Below are 24,021 nucleotides of genomic sequence, written 5' to 3' on the forward strand. Positions count from 1 at the left end.
CTTCCAGTTCGCTTAACAAGTAGTTTTAAGAGTCATTAATACTACATTATCCTTCACCAATGACCACTCAAGTCAAGAGAGTAATGTAAAATTTACTGTTTCCTTTACCTTATGAAAGCCAACCAAACCCAATAGCAACACAACCTAAAGAGGTGATGGTAGAAACACGCTTGGACAGCTTGAAATTAAATCAAGCAACACTATAAAAACAATGCATAAAAGCATTCTGGTTATGTGCTTGTATAAGAAATTACCGTGCAGAAGGAGGGTCCAGTTTAAGACAAATGGACAATTAACAATTCCAGCATAAGTGAGCTGTTTCCTAACACTGACATTCTGATTCTTTATTCCTTGAAAACAAAGGCTGTGCAAACTGCAGGTGAGGCGGAGGCAGGCAGCCCTTGGGGGGCAGCGTGTTCCTGGGGCTCCTAGAGCTCAAGCTCCTAAAGTGGGTCAGCTGGAAGAGCTACGAGTAACCTCTGATCTGCGGGGAAGGGGCCTGGGGGGCAGGAGTGCACCCATCCCTGCTGTGGGTGCCCCGCAGAAGGCAGCAGTGTTCTCCCTTGGGGGAGCTGCCTGCCCGACTCCTGTGCAGCTACAGAAAGCTGCAGTGCATGAGCTCCAGGTCATTAATGCTCCCCTTCCCCTTGTTAAAAAAAGACAGATTAAATGAATTCAAAACTAGGATTTTATGGAGTCCAGAGGAGAAGGGAAAAACTTAAGAATTATTTTTTATAAAAATTTCAGAGCACCAGAAACCTGTCCTTAAGATGTTTAGATACATATTTTAGTTATCTTTATTGCTAATTACAGACTTAAAACTATGAAGTGTGCACTGCTTGGCAAGTTACACCAGCAATTCTTATTTATCTTTCCAAAAAAAGCTTAAATACAAAGGACAAGAATACGAATGGCCAATAGTTTCAAAACAAAAGGATTTAGTAATAGTTTCCACAGTGTCTGTCAAAAATTTAAAATGATACAAACCGTGCAAATGCTCAACTCAAATCAAGGTTGTACACTCAACTATTGATAGTTGTCCCTTGAAGTTGCAAACAGAGAAAAGTCATCCACTTAGAGATTTATGACCACACAAACCCATCTAGTTTGCTCAAGGTTCAGCTTAAAGCAACATTTAATATCCTTTGTAAGATGGAAACTATGACAAGTTCAAAAGGAAAACTTGTTAGCTTTGAGTGCAGCTGTGCTCACAAGTCTACGTATTCTTCACCCATGGTCGGTTTATTCACTCAGGAAAATGCAGGTCAGAGCAGTGTCACACTGGCAGCCTGGAGGTAGCCCTGGAGAAACTGCAGCGCTTCTGCATTGAGACTGGTGCTCACCATGGATGGAACCTACAAAAGATGGAAAGCACGCTGGCTGCTGCAGGTGCTGGCGCATTCGAGGCCAGCTCCTGTGTAGATGCCACACCCAGAAAGAGCAGGCTGACCCTTCCACGAGCGAGTTTCATGCAGCTCAGCTGTTTTTATGCCCTTGGATCTGGACAGCCCTAGCCAGGCGTTGTGGTACATGTACACCAGTCCCACCACTCTGGGAGGCCCAGGCAGGACAGCAAGTTTGAGCCTTGCCTGGACAGCTTGGTGACTTAGCAAGATCCTGTCTCAAAACAAATGGGTGGGGCTGGGGAGACAGCTCTCGGGCACAGTGCCTGTCTTGCAGGCACAAGGTCCTGAGTTTAATTCCCTGTATCACAAACAAAACAAATGGAATAGGCAGGCCTAAAAAGTAGGTCCAAAAGGAATTATTAGTATAATACTACATTCTGATTGCGTTTAAGAAATATCCTTACTAGTGATGCACAATGAAGTACTTCAGGGTGAAAAGACAATGTCTAAAACTTGCTCTTTACCCAAAAAAAAAAAAAAAATCAACAAGACTGGCAAAATTGAAACTAGGTACATAAGGCTTTGTTCTGCTGTTTGTACATGTCTGAAATTCTCCATAATCAAAGTATAAACATAAACTTTATGAGGTAGGAAGACTAAAAGATGGTGGCTAAATGAAACTATTTGGCCATTACACACCAAATCTTAATAAAAGGGTTATTTGAAACTGAGAGATATATTTCTATCGAAAGGATTTTTCTCCCTTCTAAAACTACTATGTATTTGTAGTACATAACACTAGGAAAGTGCTATCATTTGTCATCTGGCTCCTTGACAGCAGACACTTACCCTTCCTGGACAGGCAGTAGACAGTTTGTGAAGTGACTGTGCCAGGTGGATTTTGGGGTTGTTCACCATCTGACCCACTGGGTCATGCTCTTTCTTGCCAGCAAATGCCAGCTGTGAGAAGGCTGTCTGATAGCCTGGTGTGTCTTCTATGTCAATAAAATGTTCTTCATCTGGAATGGTGTCATCTTCAGGCAACTCAAAAAGGCCAATCAGAGACTGTAACAAAGGAGTCCTAGATTGGGAGAAAGCAGACACAAAATCCTCAAGAAAATATTTTGCAGATTTAAACAACAGCAGCAATTCCTCACAAACAAAATTATAGACCCACAGTCTCAACAGTGGAAAAAGATGCTTGAAATTAAGATGGCCATCAGCTTATGCCTGTCCAAAACCTGTTCTATTCCGCTGGCTACAACATCCTGATTTTTCAGAAATGACACATCATGAGCCAAACCAAGGTCTTTAACGCCTAGATTTGTTAGGAGGTAAGAGCCCAGGTGCCAGGGCATGCTGTGGAACAGCGGCCTGGGTGGAATGGAAAGGAGGAAAGGAGAGGCAAGAGGTCCCAACAAGGAAGACCTCAAGACACCGAGCCTGGACACAGCCCTGGCCTATGCTACTCTTTTCCTTCAGACAAAAGGCAATTTAGCTGGGTTTAAGGTGGTGGCCACAAAGCAGTCTTAAACATCATCTAGACCAGACTTACGTAGAGGTCCCTGAATCTACACCATCGCACCGACCAGGAGCACTGTTTTCTTAGACCTACAAAGATCCACAGTCCTATCTTGGATACGATGATTCCTAGCACAGAAGCTGAGATCAGAACTTGGATCTCTTAGCACCTAAGAGAATAAGCTTAACTGTGCAGTGAGACAGAAAGAAAGCTGCGCCCATGTTAGACATGGGTGAGGAATACTTACCACAGCTTGGTGTATTCGGTGTCCATCATTGGAGGACATTCTGTTAGTAATTTTGTTATGCCAACCGCACAGATCTTTTTCTCTACATTTCCAGATACTTTCTGAATTTCAGGAATGATGATTTTTTCCAAAACCATTCCAAACATTCTGTTCATTAAAGCAAAATAAATCTACTTAGTATTTGACAAGCACTAGAATTAACATAGAGAAATGCTTCCATATTTTTTACTCAGTGACTCTTTATGAAAAAATTACTAACTAGCTGCTGTGCCTTTCAGCTACAGCATTAGAAATGACCAAGCTAAAAAAGGCCTCTACCCTGTGCCCATCTAATCCAGCTTTGTGACTAAACAGCCTCATGTTATTATAAGCCTGTGCTACTTCTAAGTCAATATTTTAACTTTTCATGTTATATATTAAAAAAAAATTACTCAAATCTCTAAAAAATTAGAACAGACAAGAAAACCCAAAAATCCCACTCAGGGGTTGGCCAAATAGCTCAGCGGATTAAAGCGCTTGCTTAGGCAGATGCAGGGGCTGAGAGTTCGATCCCTGGGCCTGCTACGCCGGCCCCACCCCCAGTGCCTAGATGGCGACTGAGCCTGGGCATCGTGGTGCGTGCCTGTAATCCCAGCACTTGGGAAACGAGTCCGATCTCTGCAGTGAGACCCTGTAGACCCTGTCCTAAATAAAAACAAACAAAAAAACCACTCACCACCCACCCAGCAATGACTAATTTATAAACGTTCCAACTTTCTTTGCTTACACACTTGTGTTAAATTTAAAACATGATTTGGCCAATCACTGAAGTAAAGTTTTCCCCAATTCTAGACAATACAAAATCATTACACTTCATGTTTTAACAAATGATTTGAAGTAGAAAAAGTGGTTCAAAGAAGTGACCCATTTTATCCATGATAAAGACAGTGTAGATTTTGGTCTCTATAAAGAGAATGCCAATGGAGAAGTAGGAAAATGATTAAATGATTTTCTCTTTACAACTCTTATACCTAAGAATATTTTAAAATCACAAAGATACTGTCCCCAAACCAAAAACCATACAACCATCAGTAAGATAGTGGTTTTCATTGAAAGAGTTCAATTATTTTCTTCTTTTTAAAACTAAAATGTAACAGTAAAAAACAAACTTACTTTGGTTGAATACCATCAAATATTTCTTGTAATGCTAGGGCTCCATACTTTATGCAGTACAAATTAATAAAGACTAAGAAACCTGTTGAGAAAATTGAGTATCAATGTAGGACTCACTGAACTGTTACACTGACTAAAGTCTGCCATGTGAAACTTACTAGCACACCCAAACCCCGCATCTATACGTGCCTTCTGATACACTTTAACACACAAAATCTCCTTTACATACGATCTGATATGTATTTCTTTATAATTTAAATTCTACTGAAATTGTGTTTTGATGTTAAAACTTAAACCAACTGGGGGCTTGCGGGTTGGCTCAGTAACTGTTTAAGTGCCTGCTTGGGCAAACCCAGTCAGGCGCAGGGGACCACGGTTCGATCCCCAGCTCCATATGCATGACCAGACTTGCTGTTAAGGCAGCCTGAATCAGCCAAAAAGAAAAAATTTAAACCAACCTTTGAATATACACAAAAAGTTAGTGTTTGGAGAAGATTGGTATCTTAAGGTATTTTACATGCCAAGTTTATAACCGTAATATCTAAGGGTGTCACTCACTAGCCTTTATTTCTGTAAAACGACCCAAAGATTTACTTACTCTTGATGAACTTGGTAGTTTTAGAATTCTGGAGTCTTTGGAATAGTAGAAGGAAAATTTGCTTTCTGTACTGGTCGACTGATTCACTGAAGAATGGAATAAAAGCAACAATATAGTATTTTGGGCTGGTGAGATGGCTCAGTGGTCTAAAGCACCTACTTAGAACAAGCTAAGCTCAAGCAAAGCATGGAGACCTCGGTTCAATCCCCCAGCACCACATGCTGGCCCACCCGCCCCCTGGTGGGCTGAGCTGGCCACACAATCAATCAATCATTCAATCAATCAATAAATAAATATTAAAAAAAAAAACAATATAGTATTTTTCTGAGTAACAAAAACCCTGGTGAAGCACACAGCATAGCCATACTCACGGAGGCATGTGCTCTATGATGCTGTTCAGAAGATAAAAGCCTTGGTGGTCATTTGCTTTAGATGCAATTAGCTTCTGGAAGACACCCAGTAAGCCAGGCTACAAAAATCGTGTCAAAGAATACACAGTTAAACATGAGACATGATTAGAATGTCAAGACTTAAACAAGTGATATGTATTTTATTTCCCACCACAGATATAAGAGAATAACTAAATGATACCTAATTCTAGTAAAACACTCACGACCACTTTATACTAATTACTTCTCACTAAATGTTAAAACTTGCTGTTCTTCTCCAGTCTATCTTACAAAATTACAGGTACTTAAAAATAAATCAGACTCACAATTTTGTCAGCTGCAGCACTTGCTATTGTGTTGGAACCGCGCTCTAAGAATGCTTGAAGAAGCCTCACTAACGCAGGAATATTTCCTGTTCTTTCCCAAAGCACAGGCTGGAGGAGGTGGGGAAACAAGGCCATGTAAGAAGACGGGATGTCATTTTTGTGTGTTTCCAGAAGCAAGGACATCACTTGAAAGACGTACGGAATAAATTCTGTTGACAAAAGTAAAAAGTCACTAGCTTCAGAACGAATGCCGCTCGCACGAAGGGCACACGTTTTAAGGAGGTTGAACTTTACATCCATCGTACCAGGTTTATTCCATTACAAAGAAAACCACCTCCTATAAACTTACCTTGTACGTCATTTTGTAAAATTTCAGTGAACACCAGAAATAAAGCCTCCTCAAAATTTACAACAGCAGCAGGGTTAGTTTTGCAAGTTATTCTTATGGATAAGCATATTGCTTCAAACATGTAGTGATTGAAGTGAGGTTTGCTCGGGTTCTGAAATTAGGGGAAAAAAATTCTGGTATAATCCAAGTGACTATTAAATATCAAAACACTATCTTTTCTAAAACATTTTAAGTAGATGCCATCTTTTTAAATTAAAAATAACATTAAGAAAAAAAATAACATTAAGAACAGCAACACCATAGTAAGCTGGTTTTTCTTTAGAATTTAAACTTTTTTCAGTTCTGATGAAGGTATTAGCCAATTTTTTTTTTTTTTGCTGCTGAGAATACTTGACACAGATTTTCCTGTGCTAAGGAATGAATCCAGAGCCCTGCATATGCTAGCCAAGTGCTCTACACAGAGGTATGCCCTCAGCCCTATTTTGACCCTATTCTGAGACAGGGCCTCACTATGTATTGCAGGCTGGCCTTGAGCTATGTAGCCCCCCTGCCTCAGCCTTGCAAGTGCTCAGAGGACTGCTACCACACTGGGCTGAATTTTCATTCTTTCATTTTTTCTGTATTTAGGACAGGGTCTACAAGGTCTCACTATGTAGATCGGACTCATAGTGATTCTCCAGTTTTCAGCCTCCCAAGAGCTGGGATTACAGGTGCGCGCCATGCCCAGTCTTGAATTTTCTTTTTAAACCATAAAACCTTGTTTTTCTTCAAATAACATCTCCCATGAAATGACAGCACACAAAACTGATTTAACATATTCACAAGGCTGCAAGGTTCATGTCTCACTGGTGGGCAGCTCTAACTTAAGACGGTGCTGGGCAGCTCTGATTTAATTTTATTAGTAAAAAGACATGAAAAAGGGTTCAATCCGTTTGTACCACCAGTGGCTGAAGCTGCCGAATGAGACAGTCCTGCACGGGCGGGCCACGCCTGCGGGCATGTGCTGCATTGGCACGTGGGAGCATACGCACACGGAGGGAAAGCGCAGGGCTCTTCCCTGCTCCTGCATCGCCGGGGCCCAGAGCAGCAAGACCTCACCCAGAAGCCAGGTAAAAAGTAATTACTCTAGTCCCAAGTCCCTCTACCACCACATCCTGTGGATTTATTTCATATTTATAGTATAAATTAGGGTTAAGATCTATAATGGCATTTTGTGGACCTTAGATTTATTTTTTTTCTTTTGTTTTTTTTGAGACAGGGTCTCACAGCGTAGTGCAGGCTGGCCCTGAACTCACTTTGTAGCCCAGACTAGCCTCAAGCTTACGAAGATCTTCCTGCCCCAGCCTCGAGTGCTGTCATTTTTTATTTTTAAAATTTAGTATTATTACATATGAATCAAAATAGTTGTACAATGTTTAGACAAGGAGTGAACATCATTAAAAAATAACAGTAAGAAAGATAAGCAAACTTTGTTATTTTATAGAAATCCAAAATAGCCTCTTCTATGTCTGCTTAAGGCAAAGCCCACTCTTAACATCTAAAAACAATTTTTGGGTTCTGGTTTTCTTAAACATATTCCTCTTGATATGAGATCGAAGCTGCTCTCAAGCTTCTGAGCCCATCCATCGCGGCGGCTGCGGCGGCGCCCCCCAGTGGTCCTACTCGCAAGCTTGCACTGGCTGGTCAGAAGCGCAGAGACCTGTCCTCCTCCCCCGCACCCAGTGCCAAGCCTTTCCAGGCAGCGAGAAGCAAGTTAAAAAGCAACCTGAAGTTCACAATCGGCTCTTTTACCTTACTGACCGCTAGTAGCTTCTGGGTAAGCTGGGTGATAAGAGTAGGGATATATGGGATTATGGCTTCCTGGAGGAGAGAGAAACTTCTCATGATAGCTGTAACATATAACAACAACAAAAAACAGTTTAGTTAAACTTAGAATGGAACAGGAATGGGAGGATGCACCCACTAATTCATCAGATAAAATTTTAAGAAGCTTAAACCCCCAATCAGCTCTCTCATTTAAGAATTTCCCTTTTAAAATCAGGACAGGAACTGGCCATAAAGTACAGCTGGGAAACTCTGAGTACTTTTAGAAGACCCAAGACTTAAAAACAAAAGGGGACAATGAAAAGAACTAAAGGACAAAAGCAGCAGATAAAGGAGGAGAGAACAACGAACTGACATGGGCTGAGGAGCCCGCTGAGTAAGCAGCTAGCTTGGGTCATTTGTTTAGAAAGCATTGGTAGGCTACGGCTAGCCTTGAAGAAACACAGCAACAGACTACACAAGAAACTGAAAGGGAGAACTAGCTATAGATCTCCCTCAAGGAGATTAGGGACCCAAGACAAAACATGAAAATACATACAAGGCCAGAGTCCATTTTGCAAAATATTGCTCTTAACAGAGCCCAAAATACACTTGGCATGGGAAATCCATTTGTAAGCTGTATGACTGTACACAAGTATCATTTCCAGAGTCACTGCTTCCTAACCAAAGGGCCTACTGTCTTCCAGACCTAAGGGGCAGAGAGCTATCCTCTCTTGCCTCCTAAACCCACACAAGCTGTTTCCTCTACCTAAGCTAAAGACTCACCTTGCAGCACACTGATACCTCTCCCTCACACCTCTGCCTGGACATTACTTTCTAGACGAAGGCTCGCCTTGACCTTGGTGAAGAGACTCAGAGGACTGCTTAAGGTCCCTTACCTCGGCTAGCACAGACCCCTTTCATTCACTCACACAACCGAATTTATTGAGAAGGTATCATATATCCTGTGCTCTTAGAAACCGGGAACAATGGTGAAGATCACACTGACCTCCTGGTGTTGGAAGCCCATGCAAACAGACACAGACACACACACACACACACACACACACACACACACACACACACACACACACACACGATCCTGACCAAGCTGGAAAGATCAGGCTAATTTTCTTTGCAAAGTGTTTCCTGTAATCCAGGTACTTTGCTAAGCTTTGAGATGCCATAGTGAAAAGACTGGGACTGGGACTGCCCGTGAAATCAGAGCTGGCACTCCAGGACACACCGACGCAGGTCCTGCATGAAGCCCACTATGTGCGCATCTCTTTTCCTAAGCCCAGTCGAGCATGCAGTCGGCATGGACTACTGCAAATCCGGTCAGTGCCCTCAGAAATCCAATCTGGGGAAGGAAAAATGGACTTTGTCATATTAACTGTAATGAGGGGTTCTAGATCCAACTGAGGTAAAATGGTTCTGAAGCAGCTATTAGTGAACCATACTTTGCACTTTAAAATATCTAAACCTACCTATTTCTTAGCAAACAGTATTACGGTTCAGGCGTGTTTACCACTGTGAGGTTAGAATCTTAGTTATGATCTGTACACCAGGGAAACGGCCTACCTTTCATAATATATTCATTTTCTGAAGAGCCAGGAAGTGTGAGAGCTTTGAAAAGGTTTGTTAGCAGAATCTCAACAAACGGTGCGATTTCTGCAGCTGTAAAACTATAGATGAAAAAACAGCTTTCAGTCACTACCAACTCTTGTGAGATTGTCACTGCGGAACACCCTTGGCAACTACTACATCACACTTCTCGGCATAAAACGAGCCATCTCCTAGTCGGCGGATGGATTTGAAAAATAACTGCTTATATGTGCTCACGCTAAGCTCCTATTTATACACACTTGGGACCAAATGCAATTGAACAAATCAAAAAACCAGGTTAAGTCAACATCATCTAAAAATGCAAAAGCTACCCTCGGGTCAGAGGAAGCACCACTGAGAACGGCAACCTGAAGCTTAGGAGTCTCAGCCGTCTGTCTTTCCTGGAGATGCAGTAAGCTGTTTTCTCTTTCAGTTCTGGACCCAAGGACAGGTGCTGGCCTGACTCACTTCAGAGGACAACCTCTCAATGGCTAAGATCATGTGTCCTTCAAGTTCTTAGTGAAGAGAAAGCCTAGAACTACTTCCATCTTTTACCTAGAGCTCAGTTTGAAGAAATAACAATGTGAAGAATGGCCCGAAAGACACAAGACTACCTACTCCTCTACATTTTATCCTCAGTCAGGCCATAACAGTTAAGTGTCTTGGCCCCTACAGAACTTTTCCCTGGGCTGTGCGGCACCGCAGATCTAGGTGCATGTGAAAGGAGCTGGCCCGTGGTGCTGAGCACTGCGCCTGCACGGCGCTTTCTTCGGGCAGCCTCCCTTCTGAGGTGCTGTGTTAACTGTTTCAGCCTTAAGTATACTTGTGAACTGTGATATTTTAACTCCCCACTTGCCTCAGTTTTTAGGAGACTCCAAATAAAATTAGGAGCGTCTACTACACAGGGTCCTCTCAACACATTTCTGTTGATTAACCTTACTACTGTTATTTTCCTTTGCTCCAATTTATTTAACTTTACTGTCAGAAGGCATTCTGGTGTAAGCTGCCTCAAATCCTTCTGGAATGAAAGTATAAATGAATAAAAAGTACACATTAATTTTCTTTTTCCTTTTTAAGTTTTTCTAACTACTAACGAACTTAAGAAAACATTCAGAGATCTGACTAGTATAGTAGTCCCCATCTTAACCTGAAAATACATAACCTAGACTCAAATACTTACAGAGTGGCATTGTTAGGCCCTCTCATAGTAAACAACCTTTCAAGAGCATGTGCTGCGTAGGTATGAACGACAATACTTTCAGCTTGAAGATGATTAATCAAAAGAGGAATAGAGACTAAAAGATGCTCTTTTGGTACCTGAAAAATACAATAACATATATGCTGTGAACCCAGTGATACTACGATTGAGTACATGACAACTGGAAGAAAAGGGTTTGCTGATTTTAAGAACTTTTTTTTTTTAAATGGGAAATGACACCGTTAGCAAATCAAAACATCTACCTATACATAATGGTTCAATTCCCATTCACTTTCCTAATTCTTTTTTTTCTGTGCATGGAACTATGAGGGCAAAACCTTGCAGACAAGTGAGCACAACACAGGATGTTTACTATGTAGTAGCAGACAGATTTCACTAATCATAAGAATCACACTTTAGAAGAATTTCAAGTGATTTTTTTGTTTTGTTTTGTGATACAGGGTCTTGCTATGCAGTTTGGACTTGTAGTGCTTCACCTGTCTCAGCCTTCCCAGTGCTGAGATTAAAGGAGTGTGCCACCACACCTGGTTTTGGGGCCTGCCTAGTGTTCCTGGGCTGGCATAACATGAGGTACTGGGGATTAAATTTGGGACCCTGTGCTTGCCAGGCAGGTGCTAATTAAAATGACCGCCGAGCTATCTCCCCAGCCCTCAAGTTATTTATTTTTTTTTAATTTTTTGTATTTTTTAGGGAAGGGTCTACAGGGTGTTCAGGGTCTCACTACTAGATCAGACTCTAGTGATGCACCTGTTTACAGTCTCCCAAGAGCTGGGATTACAGGCGAGTGCCACCATGCCCAGTCTCAATCGCTGGCTCAGCGTGCCCCAAGGGTGGGGCTGGCACGGCAGACGAGGGGATTGAATCCTTGGCCCTGCGCCTGCTTGCAGGTGCTTTAATTCACTGAGCTATTTCCGGACCCCTCAAGTTATTTTAAGGATGGTACTCATTGACTATAAGTATACTTAATAAAGACAGAGAAGACACAGAAAAAACTACATAAAGGGACCCAACCAGCCAAAATAGAGCATTAACAACCCTCATTTGACATTTTGAGTTTGCAAAGGCACTACTCATGACAAAGGGGGAGAAACCCATGTTTATCCTGTGATTTGTCTATTTTGGTAATTATATTTTCTATGTATAAGACAGAAGAAGTATATAAAATTAACGTATACTAAAAACCACTGAGTATAAACTTTACAATGCTGAATTTTATATACTGGAAAGCATATTTCAATTTTTCTGCATATCTCAATTTTAAAGTGCTATCACGATTTATGATAGAAATTCATCTTCATGAAGTAGTAAATGCATATGTTCTGAAAAAGTATACTTAAGATGCACTCAACCCTCACTCTAAATCCAACTTATCAGACTGCCAGCTCTACCAGTATAGGAAGACAGGGACTTGAGCAACAAATAAATACCACGAGGAGTCAACCAGCTGCAAGTAGAATGTGAGAAACTCTCTAGCATAAAGGACTCTTGTCTCTAAATAAACACTCAGGGGGCAGGGAAATCTCTATTGTAAGTTAAGCGACTTAAGATATAATCAGCCATAAGAATGTATGAACACTGTTTGAGACTCAATTTTTAATGAAATTAGAAAAAGATAAAATGTCATCGAATATGTTAATTCTGTCAGATGTTAATGTCAAATATGATCACCCAGCAGATTAGAGAATCTGATTCATAAATTCTGCAGTGGCATATGGCAAAATCTACTTACTTGATTCCTAAAGATCATAATATATTTGATACCATCAGCTTTAAGGACAGGAAATTCATTCACTATTAAAAAAATAAAGTCACAGTTACTAAAGTGGTAAGGACTACTACTCCAAAATCAGTGATAATACTCAAAATGGTAACTAAAATTTCAAAAATGAAAGCACTGTCAAAATCTAAAGGTACTATCAAAAACTAAAGCAAAGCACATTTTGGTAAGGTTTTAAATAATTTTTCCTTTTCCCTTGCCTTGAAGTTTCATGATAAATGAACACGTATCCCTTATTTAATTAAACAATAAAAAGTTGGGCCATGTGTCAATATAGTCTCAGAATTAAAGCTATTATAATCTAAAATAATTTTCTCTAGCTGGGATTTACCTTAGTCTAGTGGTAAAAAAACAAATTAGTGAAAGGAAAAAAAAAGGGCTGAGGATTTAGCTCAATGGTAGAGGGCTTGCTTAGCATGTTTGGTTTGGGAGCCTGGGTTCAATCTCCAAATCAACAATCAATGAATCAACAAAAGAGCCAACGATTAATAATTTTAGAAGCGGGCCGGGGAGATTGCTCAGTAGAATAAGAGCCTGCCTGGCAAGCAAGCACGAGGGCCTGAGTCCCTGGTACCGAAAAAAAAAAAAAAAAATCCTAGAAGCTAGATGGTTGAACATTACAATAGTCTATCAATGTTTATGCGTGTGCATTTTCTACAAGGAGTATTTTTGAAAAAGGGAATTATCTCAACCTAGACCAAAATGTTATAAACATAGGAAACTTTATTTATTTATTTTTTTACAATAAGGATTGAACCCATAGAGCACTGAGCTCCATTTCCAGCCCTTTTTATTTACTTTAAGACAGGGTTTTGCTAAGTTGCCCAGCCTGGACTCTAACTTGTCTTCCTTTGGTCTCAGCTTCTGAAGTAGCCAGGACTGCTGAAGTGCTGCTGTGCTCAGAGTACTTCAGTTTGTAAGAATTTATCTTTCAAATGGAAAAGGAAACCAAAGTATAATTTTTATTCATGCACAAGGACACCAAAGCCAAGTTACAGTCAAATCTCACTTATTCTATTATCCTTCTAACCAAGTCACATATTTTTCACGAAAAGTTAATTTTATACAAGCAAAGGCTGGGGCATCATTTGGCATTTTGATCAAATAAGAAATAACTTCAGAGCACAGTGATGTACTCTAGTAATCCAAACACTGGAAGCTGATGCAGGAGACTCAGCAGTTCAAACCCAGCCTGGGTAACTTAGTGACACAGCAAAACTCTAGGTTCAATACCCACCAAGGTGAACATGGACAGGAAGTATCACGACCCTACAAAGTTCTTAGATCCTACAAAGTTCTTAGGTTTTTTTTTTCTCTAATCACTCACTTCATAGTCTAATGATACAAATAAAAACTGCAGTTACACTGCTATAAATTGTAGAGAAAAAACTCACCATTAGGTGACTTTAAATCAGGAAGGATGTGATTCACAAAGAACTCAGTCAGGTTCACTAGTTCATTAGCTTGTGTGATTCCATGCTGAAAAACAAGTTTGTAACAGGGTAGAATGATACACAGTATTTGTATGTATAAGCACATCAGAAATTTAACAGCTGTAGAAGATCACAACAGAAGGTAAGGAACTTAGCTTAGTGGCCTATGAAGCAAGTATGAGGTCCTGAGTTCAATTCCCAGTACCAAACAGAGGAGGGGAAGGGGGGGAGGGGAGGGGAGGGGAGAGAAAAATGGATGGAAATGATCAGCCAGGATATAGCTTAGCAGGACAGCATCTGTCTATATACACAAAGCTCTGTGTTCAATCTCAGGTACCCCCCAAACTCCCCAAAAGGACAAAAGGAGACTGAGCACTTAAAAACAAACACTGTTTACATTTAAGACAAGATTAAATCAAGTGCTTAATACATTAACACAAAACTGTCTTTGAAAACTCTTAAATTCTAATTAGAACTACCAAGTTACGTGGTGGAACAGGCCAGTTTTCAGAGATCATTTGTTTTTATGACTGTGGTTTCTGATTTCTCTGTTTTAGAAACAAACATTGAGAAGATTTACCTTCTGTGTTTGAGCCTTTGATGCCAAAGATGTCACTAGGTAAATGGCTGCATCTTTGTGTTTCCAGTTGACAGATGGATTTTTGGCATATTCTTGAAGCATAGAGTTAACATAACCAGAGAAGATTCCTGTCACAGGTCCCTCAAAAAACTTGCACAACCCTCATACCAGATCACAAGCCGCCCTGCGTCTTGTATCAATATCTATAAAATCAAAAGAAGACAAATCTTGGGGAAAGAACCAACCACCAACATCCATTTTTGAAGGAAAAAAAAAAAAAAAACCTCCCACCCAACAGATGTTAGCAACAGAAATAATGAAAAGAACATTTTCTTTTTCCCATAAGAAACATACAATAAAGGGCTGGCCAAATAGCTCAGCGGATTAAAGCGCCTGCAAGCAGGCATAGGGGCCAGGGGTTTGATCCCCATGGCCTGCCATCCCAGCCGGCCCTCAGGGCATGCTGAGACTGGGTGTATAATCCCAGAACTTTGTAAACAGGAGAATCACTACGAATCCAATCTCACTACTATGAGACCCTGAATACCCTGTAGACCTTACCCTAAAATACAAAAAAGAAAGGAAAAGAAACATACAAGAATGAAGCTGAAGGGGTGATAAAATTCTAAACATTAGTGAGAACACAGGAAAGAACGAATTCAATTCATGATCTTTTATGTAGGTTGTAAGAGCTCTTTGAAGATGTAGAAAGTCAAAACTGGCTTGCTAGTAATAGCTAAAAAACCAAAATACATACCTGATCCTTCTAAATCTCTTCTTATGTACTCCTCAGAATTATCTTCAAATGCCTCTTCATCAGCAGCTCCAAAGACAGTACATATGTGAGGATAACCTCCAAGACATGACCAGGCACTGCAGTCTAGAGCCAAGTATGTAAAGCACACAGAACCCTTCGTACACCCAGCAAAGCGTCTTCCCATCAGATGACTACTTCCTGTACTGTTACAGCACTGCTAAAGCAGTGAGCAGCATCCTAAAAGGCTTGTTTTAAATAATTCTGAGCTGTGAGATGTGAGTGTCTCCCAAATAGACCTTTACATCTAACTTTCAAAAGCTGAGTATGGGGTATTAATCCAGGAGTGCTAACTTTCTATCTGTTCAGATGAGAGTATCAACTATAATAATTCGACAAAAGTCATTTCCATAACAAAAATACCAGGGCAGACAATAGCAAAATAAAGATGTGTCCTTAATTTTAAGGAAAATAAATAAATAAACCTCCCATTATATTAACTTTAATTTACTCATTTTATTCCAGAACTCAATAGTTTGAAAACCACTGATGTAGTAACTGCTGTGATATGAAACACCATCTCCTCCACCTCCACTATTTTTTCTTCACAATAGCAAAAGAAGAAATAAGCACAGGCTCTCTCAGGCCTGTGTAACCTGACAACCTCGGGGGGACAACTCATAATAGCTACCAACCAGTTCTATTTTTCAAGTCAATTATTTATAACAGCTATGTGCCTAAACTGAGTAAGATGCTATATTTTTCGCCAATGCAGATAAGTCTTACCCAGCATTTTAATGAAAAAACGAAACTGTACAATGAAGCTCATTACAGTATATTAGTAAACACAAAATTCTCCCAAATTTTTTAATTAAAAAATTTAGATTGACTATGTTATATAAACAACCAATTGGATTTATTAAATTTACATTAAAGTATTTTTTTAAAAGGTGAGCTCCTACTCTCCCCAAAAGCCTTCATTTTACCATAATTACCTCTAAATTCCATGTTAGGCACAATAACCTTTTCACAGATACTCGTCAGCGTGTTCTGGTCCTCAAACAGATTCTTATAGTGTGGTCTCTCACAAACTGAAGCCAGAAATTGAATTGCATTACTTACCAACTGAAATAAAACATAAAATAGGATCATTTTAAAGAATAAAATCAATGTTTATTTCTAGGGAGAGATAGTTTCTTTTATTTTTTTCTTTACCATCATCTTACCAAATCATATTTAACCTCTTGACCTGTTGTAACTAATAAATTCCATATGGCTGTGACAAAACGAGGCAGGTACAGCTGAAATTCTTCATCATACTTTTGAGCATAGAGTGCAGCATTATCACAAATCTGGGATTTTAAGAGCTCCAATAAGCCTGCTTCCTCTTCATCCTTATGTAAGAAAAAAAGAAAATACAATTTAAGGCTATCATAAATAAGGGAAGGAGTTTTAATTCCTGAATGAGATCCTTTACAATTTTTTTCTTAATGTATCTGGTACGGGATCTACAGGGTCTCACTATGTAGATCGGACTTGTAGTGATTCTCCTGTTTTCAGCCTCCCAAGCGCTGGGATTACAGGCACGTGCCAGCACGCCCTCTCAATGGACGCCATGCTGGTGATCTCCGGGGATTTCACCCCAGCCCCTGCGCTCTGCCTAAGCAGGCACTTTAGTCTGCTGAGCTATCTGGATGGCCCTGAGACCCTTTATAATTTAAATCCAAATAATCTACTATTGTAAACTACATTTATATCACCATCAGTTTATTCAATCATAATAAAAATTTCCTGTGTATTAATCATTGAGAGCAGCTCTCAAAGTTTTCAAGCTGAATAAAATTTTTCCTTCTGGTTACTAATTACAAAGTAATTCCATATTGGACTGAAAATATTTCTACAGAAAACTATGAATAATAATAATAATAATAATAATGAAAAACACATCACATATTATGTTTGGTTTTCCAAGCAGGTCATCATTTCAAATATATTAACTAGTAATGTCTTACCCCTAAAAAAAAATCTAGTATTATAGGATTCTCATAAATAATATTCTCGTTATAAAATATAAAATAGGACAAGTGGTATAGCTCACAGCATTTGCTCAGGGTTTGATCCCCAACACTGCCCTTCACATCCATATATGTAATACATACCCATCCATCCATCCACCTCTAATACATAACATCTATCTATCTATAATACATATATCTTTGCCAGGGGTCAGAAAACTATGGTCTGCAGTCATACCTGCTCCTATTTTTGTAAACTTTTATTAAACAAAGACATGTTCCTCTGTTCATACAATTCATAGTACTGTCTACAGTTGCTTCCATGTTACAACAGCGGAGCAATTGCAGCATGTAGATCATACAGCCCTACAAAGCTCAAAGTATTTATTATCTGGATTGTTACAGAAAAAAATTACCAACTCCAGTCTATACCATGATAGTGATACCAAAGCTCTCCAATTTAGTATAGGGATATTACACAGGGAGACAATACGAGATAGCATTGCTTATTAAAAATTCTTGTAACAGTACAGTAATTTCCTTTACACTTAAGCAGGAAGAAAAATTTTTTTTTGTGGAACTGGGGATTGAACTCAGATCCTTGCACTTGCCAGGGAAGCGCTTATTTCATTAAGCCATCTCCCGGACCCAAGAAAAACTTTTGAGAGTGAGCCATTTTTCCTAGTAGACTAAAATAATTGTACAGTAGCCAAATCTTTTTGTTATTTTTACTTAGTGAAACTCAGGGGAAAAAAAAATCCACAAAGATGGTAACTATTCCCTTTCTATATTCCATTAAAAAAATTAGTTTTTCTTTCTTTTGGTTTTCTGAGACAGGTTCAGGCTAGCCTCAATCTCACAACGATCTTTCTGTCTCAGACTCCTAAGTGCTGGGATTATAGGCATGTACCACACCTGGCTTCTATATCCCACTTAAAGAACCCAATTTCAACTACCATTTCTAATAATTTTATCTGGTGTTGAAGTATTCTTAATATTCTATTTTATGGTTTTTAGGAGATATACTAACATATCAATAATTATTGTATTAAGAATAATTTATATTAAATATATTAATAGGCAAATACATAGCTTAGGGAAAAGACTGTAAATTGAAATGTATTATAAATCCTAGATCAGAAATTTTCACATATTTTTAAAATTTACATATTTTTCCAAGCTGTGATTTTTTAAAGTGGTGGAAGCTATCATTACAGAAGTATAAGGCTTTCACAAGTATCTTTGATGATAAGCCATTACTTATTTCCTAAAACATTAACAATGTGGTTAAAGCCTTGCTTTCGGTAGGCACAATGAAACACCCTAACCTGTACATTTTTACTTAGGACATGTTCACAGTAACTTTTTAATTTATCACATAACTGAAAGAAGTAAAACTATTTGAACTTGGGGAATTTCATCTACAGTAGTCCCTTGCTATTTTGCAGTTTGACTTTCACAGATCCACTGTTTTGTGGGTTTTCAAAAAAATATTAATGTACAATATTTATTGCGGATTTTTCGCTAAATCACAGGATTTTTTTTTAACTGCAGGATTTTGCAATATAATATATGTATGTTGTTAAAATTGTGTAGTTTTATCAATTTAGAAAATGGTTAAGAACATAGAAGTATTTTTAGAAGTGTGGGAAAGGTTTATAAGAGTGTGGGAAGGGTTTATAAAGCCTTAAAATATAAATATTAAAATAAATATAAAGCTACTTCACTTTTCACTTATCTCAGAGTTTTTCTGGAACATTATATAACCTCCGCAATAAATGAGGGACTCACTATATTAACAATCAAAGACTTCATAGGACACCAAAAATATTCTTAAAAAGAAAAAGGCTATTCCAACAACATGTAATATACTTACATCAGTTTGTAGAAGCTTATTATCTAATGTCAAAAGGGTATGAAAATTGTTCATCCAAGTTTCCATATTATCTTCAAAAAACTCAGGGAGATCCTAAAAAAGAATTACTGACTTGATACCATGACTAAAATAAATGTCACTTTAGTAACTTTCCACAATACACCTTTACTTACATACTTTTTGGGAGGGATCTGGAGACAGGGTCTCACTCTGCAGTCCAGGCTATCCTTGAACTTGTGATGATCCTCTAGCCTCAGCCTCTTGAGCAATGGGGTTACAGGTATGCACCACCACACACACCCCATGCATGCCAAATATTTTGCACATGCCTTATAGGCTCAATTCCCATCTTCTATCCTGATAAAGACTTGCTGCTCTACCTATGTTGTGGTAGCTGAATAGAACATTCAGACTTCTGTCTCCAGTTCATGTTTTCACTGCAAAGAATGTTCCTTTTACAGTATTTCCTATCCCAATTGAAAGTTATTCCTTTAAAGTCCAGCTAAGATCATATGAAGCTTTTCCTTAGAAAGTTCAGCGCTTACCTCTACTTTTCTAAAATTATAGCACTTACTGTACGATGACCATACCTTCAGATTCTTATGGTTTGTGTATCATGTCCCCTAAAAGTCTCCTCTAAACAGGGGCCCCATCAGAAGCGACATTGTAAGGGCAAGGCTTGGAAGGGTGTATTATCATCTCTAGCTTCTCCTCTTTTTGCTTCCTGAGATGTGAGCAGTTGTCTTCCACCATGCAATTCTGCGGTACATTTTCTGTCCTGGAGCTTGTATACAATGGTCTGAACCCATTCAGTGAGCCAGACAAACCTGTCCTCCCATTAAATACAGAAATTCGTCACAGTTGGTGGAGTAGTTGTAGTGATACTATCTTTGTAACTTAGAATTCTTTGCAATTGGTTTGTGGTAGGAGTTTGGGCCTGCCTGCTAGACAAATCCTAGAATGTGCAAATGGATCTCAAGGTATAACACTGGTCAGAGCCCAGACTACAATGTTGCTACAAATATAGACTGTAAGTGCCAGGCTTAGGAGGTTTCAGTTGGAAACAAGGATTACACTGGCAGTTGGCCTGGAGGCCAGGTGTGCTACACTCTAGCAGAAAATTTGTCTACAGTTTGCTCATGTCCCAAGACTTTGCAGAAGACTGAGAATAAATACAATGGATAATTAATGTGGCAGAGGAAATTTCAGGATGGTGTAACTTTCAAACTGTGGCATGGGAAATGCTGGCTGTTATAAGCAAAACCTACAGCAAATACGAAGAGCAAACAGCAGAGCTGAAAGATCTGAACGTTTTCAGTTTTCAAGAAAGGCATCTCCAAAAGCGTACGTACAGAGGATAGCACAGCTACTGAAGATATTAGCATCAAAAAGAAGCCAAGTACTCTGGACAAGGATAAGAAGATGCCTTGAGGGCATCTCAAAAAAAATCAGCAAGACCCCCCCCATCTTGGGGCTGAAGGCTATAGAACTGAGATGTTTATACTGAGAAGACCGTGTGCTCCTAGTCCCAGAGGAGTCAGCCATCTAAGGCATTGGTTACCTGTTGTATCTTGGTGCCCTTCTAGAGACCTGATCCAAGGCAGCCAGGCCACTGCCTGAGTGGGCAGCAGACCTTGGCATCATCCATGTGGTGCTGGTTTTTAAGTTACATAAAGCGCAAGAATTGTGGTGGCTTCCACCCAGACTTCAAAGGAGAGCCCGACAGTATACCAGGAACATGGACGATGTGGCAAGGACAGCACGGGCAGAGAGAGAACCAACCCAAACTCTTTGAAGCTCACATTTTGTCACAACCTGTCTGCTCCACACACAGTGATAGGACTTAAAGTTTGCCCTGATGGTGTTGGGCCTTGCTTTGTGCCTGTTTCTATTTCCTTACTCCTTTTGGAATGGAATGTTTACTCTGGACCACTGTATGTTGGAAGGCTTAACCTTCTGATTTTATGGGGCTCAAGGATAAGAATCTGCCATGGTCCTCGGGGAATTTTAGATGTGGATTTTTGAGTAATACTGCAGGTGTGAAGGCTCTGGCAAATCTTAGAGATGGATTAATGTATTTTGTGCACCAAGATGGACCCGAGCCTTTAGAGGCCTGGAGGTGTAATGTTTTGATTTACACCTAAAATGTATCCCCAAAGTATCACATTCCGAGGTTTGGCCTACGGGGAGAGTGACGTGCAAGGGCGTGTTCTTGTCCCTGGCTGCTCCCCCTCTTGCTCGCTGGATGCCATAACATGAACAGCTTTCCTATGCCACACTCTTGGGAGATGTATTTTCTAACTAGGAGCTGGCTGAACATGGACTGAACCCACCAAAACTGTGAACTAAAATAAACCTTTCCACCTTTTTTTTTTTTTTACATTTCACATTGTTCTTTTTCTTTTATTGCTCCCGTTTTAGATATACATAATGCTCACACTCAGGAAATTTGTGCCCATATACAATCTGTCTTGCTTCTTCTTTTTCCTATCTCCTCTCCTAACTTTAGCCCCCCTTCCCCTCCTTATATACAGAAGCTTTTTCATTATTTTTCTTTGTATTCTATTTTATTCTTGTTGCTTTCTTCCTCTTCCCACCTTTCCACCTTTATAGTGCAGGTATCATTGCTTCTCGGCTTTTTGGCTAAGATCAAGTGAAATTGTAGTTATCAGATATTCTTTACCAGCAACAAGACAGAGTAAAACTTGATGTCTTTTTTTTTTTTTTGAGACAGGGTTTCGCTCTGCAGTTCAGGCTGGCCTTGAGCTCACTCTGTAGCCCAGGCTGGTCTCACACTTGTCATTTACTCCTGCCTCAGTCTCCCAAGTGCTGAGATTTCAGGTGTGCACCATCGTGCCTGACATAAACTTACTGTCTTATACAGCTATCAATTCCTTACTGTATAGTATAGTACTGCTTGCTTGGATGTGTGGGACAAATCCTTTTTGCTTAACAATGAAAACTATGCCTCTTTTGGTTCCTTGTCAAATTATTAAGAGCTTCAATTTTCCTGCTTCCTCAGAAGTAAAATTCAAAATGAAGTGTCGTCAAGAACACTGGTCTTCATTTATATACAAATTCCTCAACCTGTTGTCCAGCTGAATACTGACATGAGGCATTATCATTTGGGTTGCTCACCTTTTATTTTACCTAACAGAATCCAATTCCCTTTTGGAGAATGTGTTCTCTACCACTGTTAGTGCAGTCATGTTGTGAGACGAAGGCCAGTGCTGACTATGAACGATGCAAATGCCAATCCTTTTATTTTCAGTGTGGGAATGGAACCCAGGACTTAGCACATGCTTAACAAGCACTCCGACACTGATCTACACCCCTGATCAGTAGTTCTCTTCTTGTAGTTCCTGGGTTCCAACGCAAGGCCTCTGCACTGAGCTACATACCCAGACTTCTTGTTTTAAAATTCTGATAGTCTTCCTAAATTGTCCAGACTAGGCTTGAACTTATCCTCTTCCTGCCTTGGTCTCCCCCTGCACTGGGATTACAAGTGTGCATGATGACCCTTAGCTATATTCAGCCTTAATTTAAAAAATTTTAAGACAGGGTTTCACTAAGTTGCTCAGCCAGGCCTCAAACTTGGAATCATCTTACCTCAGCCTCTCTAACAGCTGGGATTATGGGTAGCATCACTCTGCCTGGACAAATCCTTCCTTTTTTATGCATTTGGTTGTTGCAGGGTCTCACTATGCAGCTTGGACTTGTGGTGATCCTCTGCTTTCAGCCTCCCCAGAGCTGGGATTACATGCATGCGCCACAATGCTCATATGCCTGGACTCTGGCTGGCTCAGCCCACCATAGGGGTGGGGCCGGTGTGGCATGTGGTGCCAGATCACACCACGGTCCCTTTGCTTAGCCTAAGCTTGCCTAGGCAGGCACTTCAGTCCACTGAGCTATCTCAAAGGCTCACTCTTTTTTACAAATCCTTTTTTCAATCTTTGTATATAACCTGTTTCTTTCATGGTTTTGGAGGTCTGATTCTTAAATGATTCAAGAACAGGAAAAACATCAAGTGTGGTAGTGCATGCTTGTAATCTCAGCACTTGGGAAGGTGAGGCAGGAGGACTACTGCAAGTTCAAGGCCAGTTTGGGCTACACAGTAAGTTTGAGGCTATCCTGAACTACACATAAGACCCTGCCTCAAAAAGACAAAATGGAAAGAAAGATTGATTGGAGGCCACTGTATCAGTACTAATGGGGTGGCCAGGCATTTCCTGCTGTAACCCTGTGGCTATGTTTCCTGTGAAATGCTATCTGTATTTACTCCCTTTAGTACTTCAGCCTCTTTCTCCTACTTTCCAATAAAAGCACTTGGATACAGACTGATCAAGAACCCCTAAACAAATCTCGTTCCCCAATATTAATATCCATATAAATGGACCCCTGAGAAAGATCTCACAAATCTGTTTTCTCTGTGCTTTTTTGTGGGGAGTACCAGAGATTGAATTCTGGACCTTGTACTTGCCAGAAAGGTGCTTAAGCCACTGAGCTATCCCCCCGGCCCTCTCTGTGCTTTCTATTTCATTGAATAAAACTGTACATAAGGTAACTCTCCAAAAGGATAAGTTAGGATGTTTTCCTCACTAGGCCCAAGAGAATGCTACTTATTCCCGTGAAACATCTCTTAGTATCTCTAGAAATAGTATAAAACAGAACACTGTGAATAAGGTACATAAAGAATGGGGGGGTTGGTATGGTGGTACATGCGTATAGCCCAAGACATTTGAAAGCCTACAGTAGGACTACTTAAGTCTAGGAGTTCAGGAACAATCTGGACAACACTGAAGGGCCCATCATGTTTAAATCTTATTTAAAATAAGGAGAATCAGAAAAGCCTTTTTTTTTTTAAAAACAATGTTATAATTCTTATAAATCAGCATAAAAAATAAGTAGAGAAAACAAAAAATTAAATAAAACTTACCTGAAAGTTTAAACTATAGAACAATTTTGAGATCAGAATCAAGGAAGAGAAAAGAATCCTCAGGGCAGAAGCATCATTCGCATGGGTACTACAC

At 39.8% G+C, this 24,021-nt stretch overlaps 1 protein-coding gene across 1 annotated transcript in view; it reads right to left on the minus strand.

Moving 5' to 3' along the window:
* Window positions 1-809: 809 nt before the first annotated feature.
* The window catches only part of Cse1l (chromosome segregation 1 like), a 46,983-nt gene continuing 23,771 nt past the window's right edge, over window positions 810-24,021 (minus strand). The window contains 17 exon segments of the mRNA XM_004648964.2: window positions 810-1,355; window positions 2,196-2,427; window positions 3,116-3,262; window positions 4,268-4,349; window positions 4,866-4,951; window positions 5,237-5,334; window positions 5,581-5,789; window positions 5,930-6,080; window positions 7,721-7,818; window positions 9,314-9,417; window positions 10,518-10,654; window positions 12,286-12,347; window positions 13,728-13,812; window positions 14,347-14,549; window positions 15,104-15,169; window positions 16,096-16,225; window positions 16,327-16,494. Coding sequence (XP_004649021.1) covers window positions 1,266-1,355; window positions 2,196-2,427; window positions 3,116-3,262; window positions 4,268-4,349; window positions 4,866-4,951; window positions 5,237-5,334; window positions 5,581-5,789; window positions 5,930-6,080; window positions 7,721-7,818; window positions 9,314-9,417; window positions 10,518-10,654; window positions 12,286-12,347; window positions 13,728-13,812; window positions 14,347-14,549; window positions 15,104-15,169; window positions 16,096-16,225; window positions 16,327-16,494 — 2,148 coding nt within the window. The 3' untranslated portion in view covers window positions 810-1,265.

The sequence above is a fragment of the Octodon degus genome, unplaced genomic scaffold, assembly GCF_000260255.1.
Source record: "Octodon degus isolate 3935 unplaced genomic scaffold, OctDeg1.0 scaffold00077, whole genome shotgun sequence".
Lineage (NCBI taxonomy): Eukaryota > Metazoa > Chordata > Mammalia > Rodentia > Octodontidae > Octodon > Octodon degus.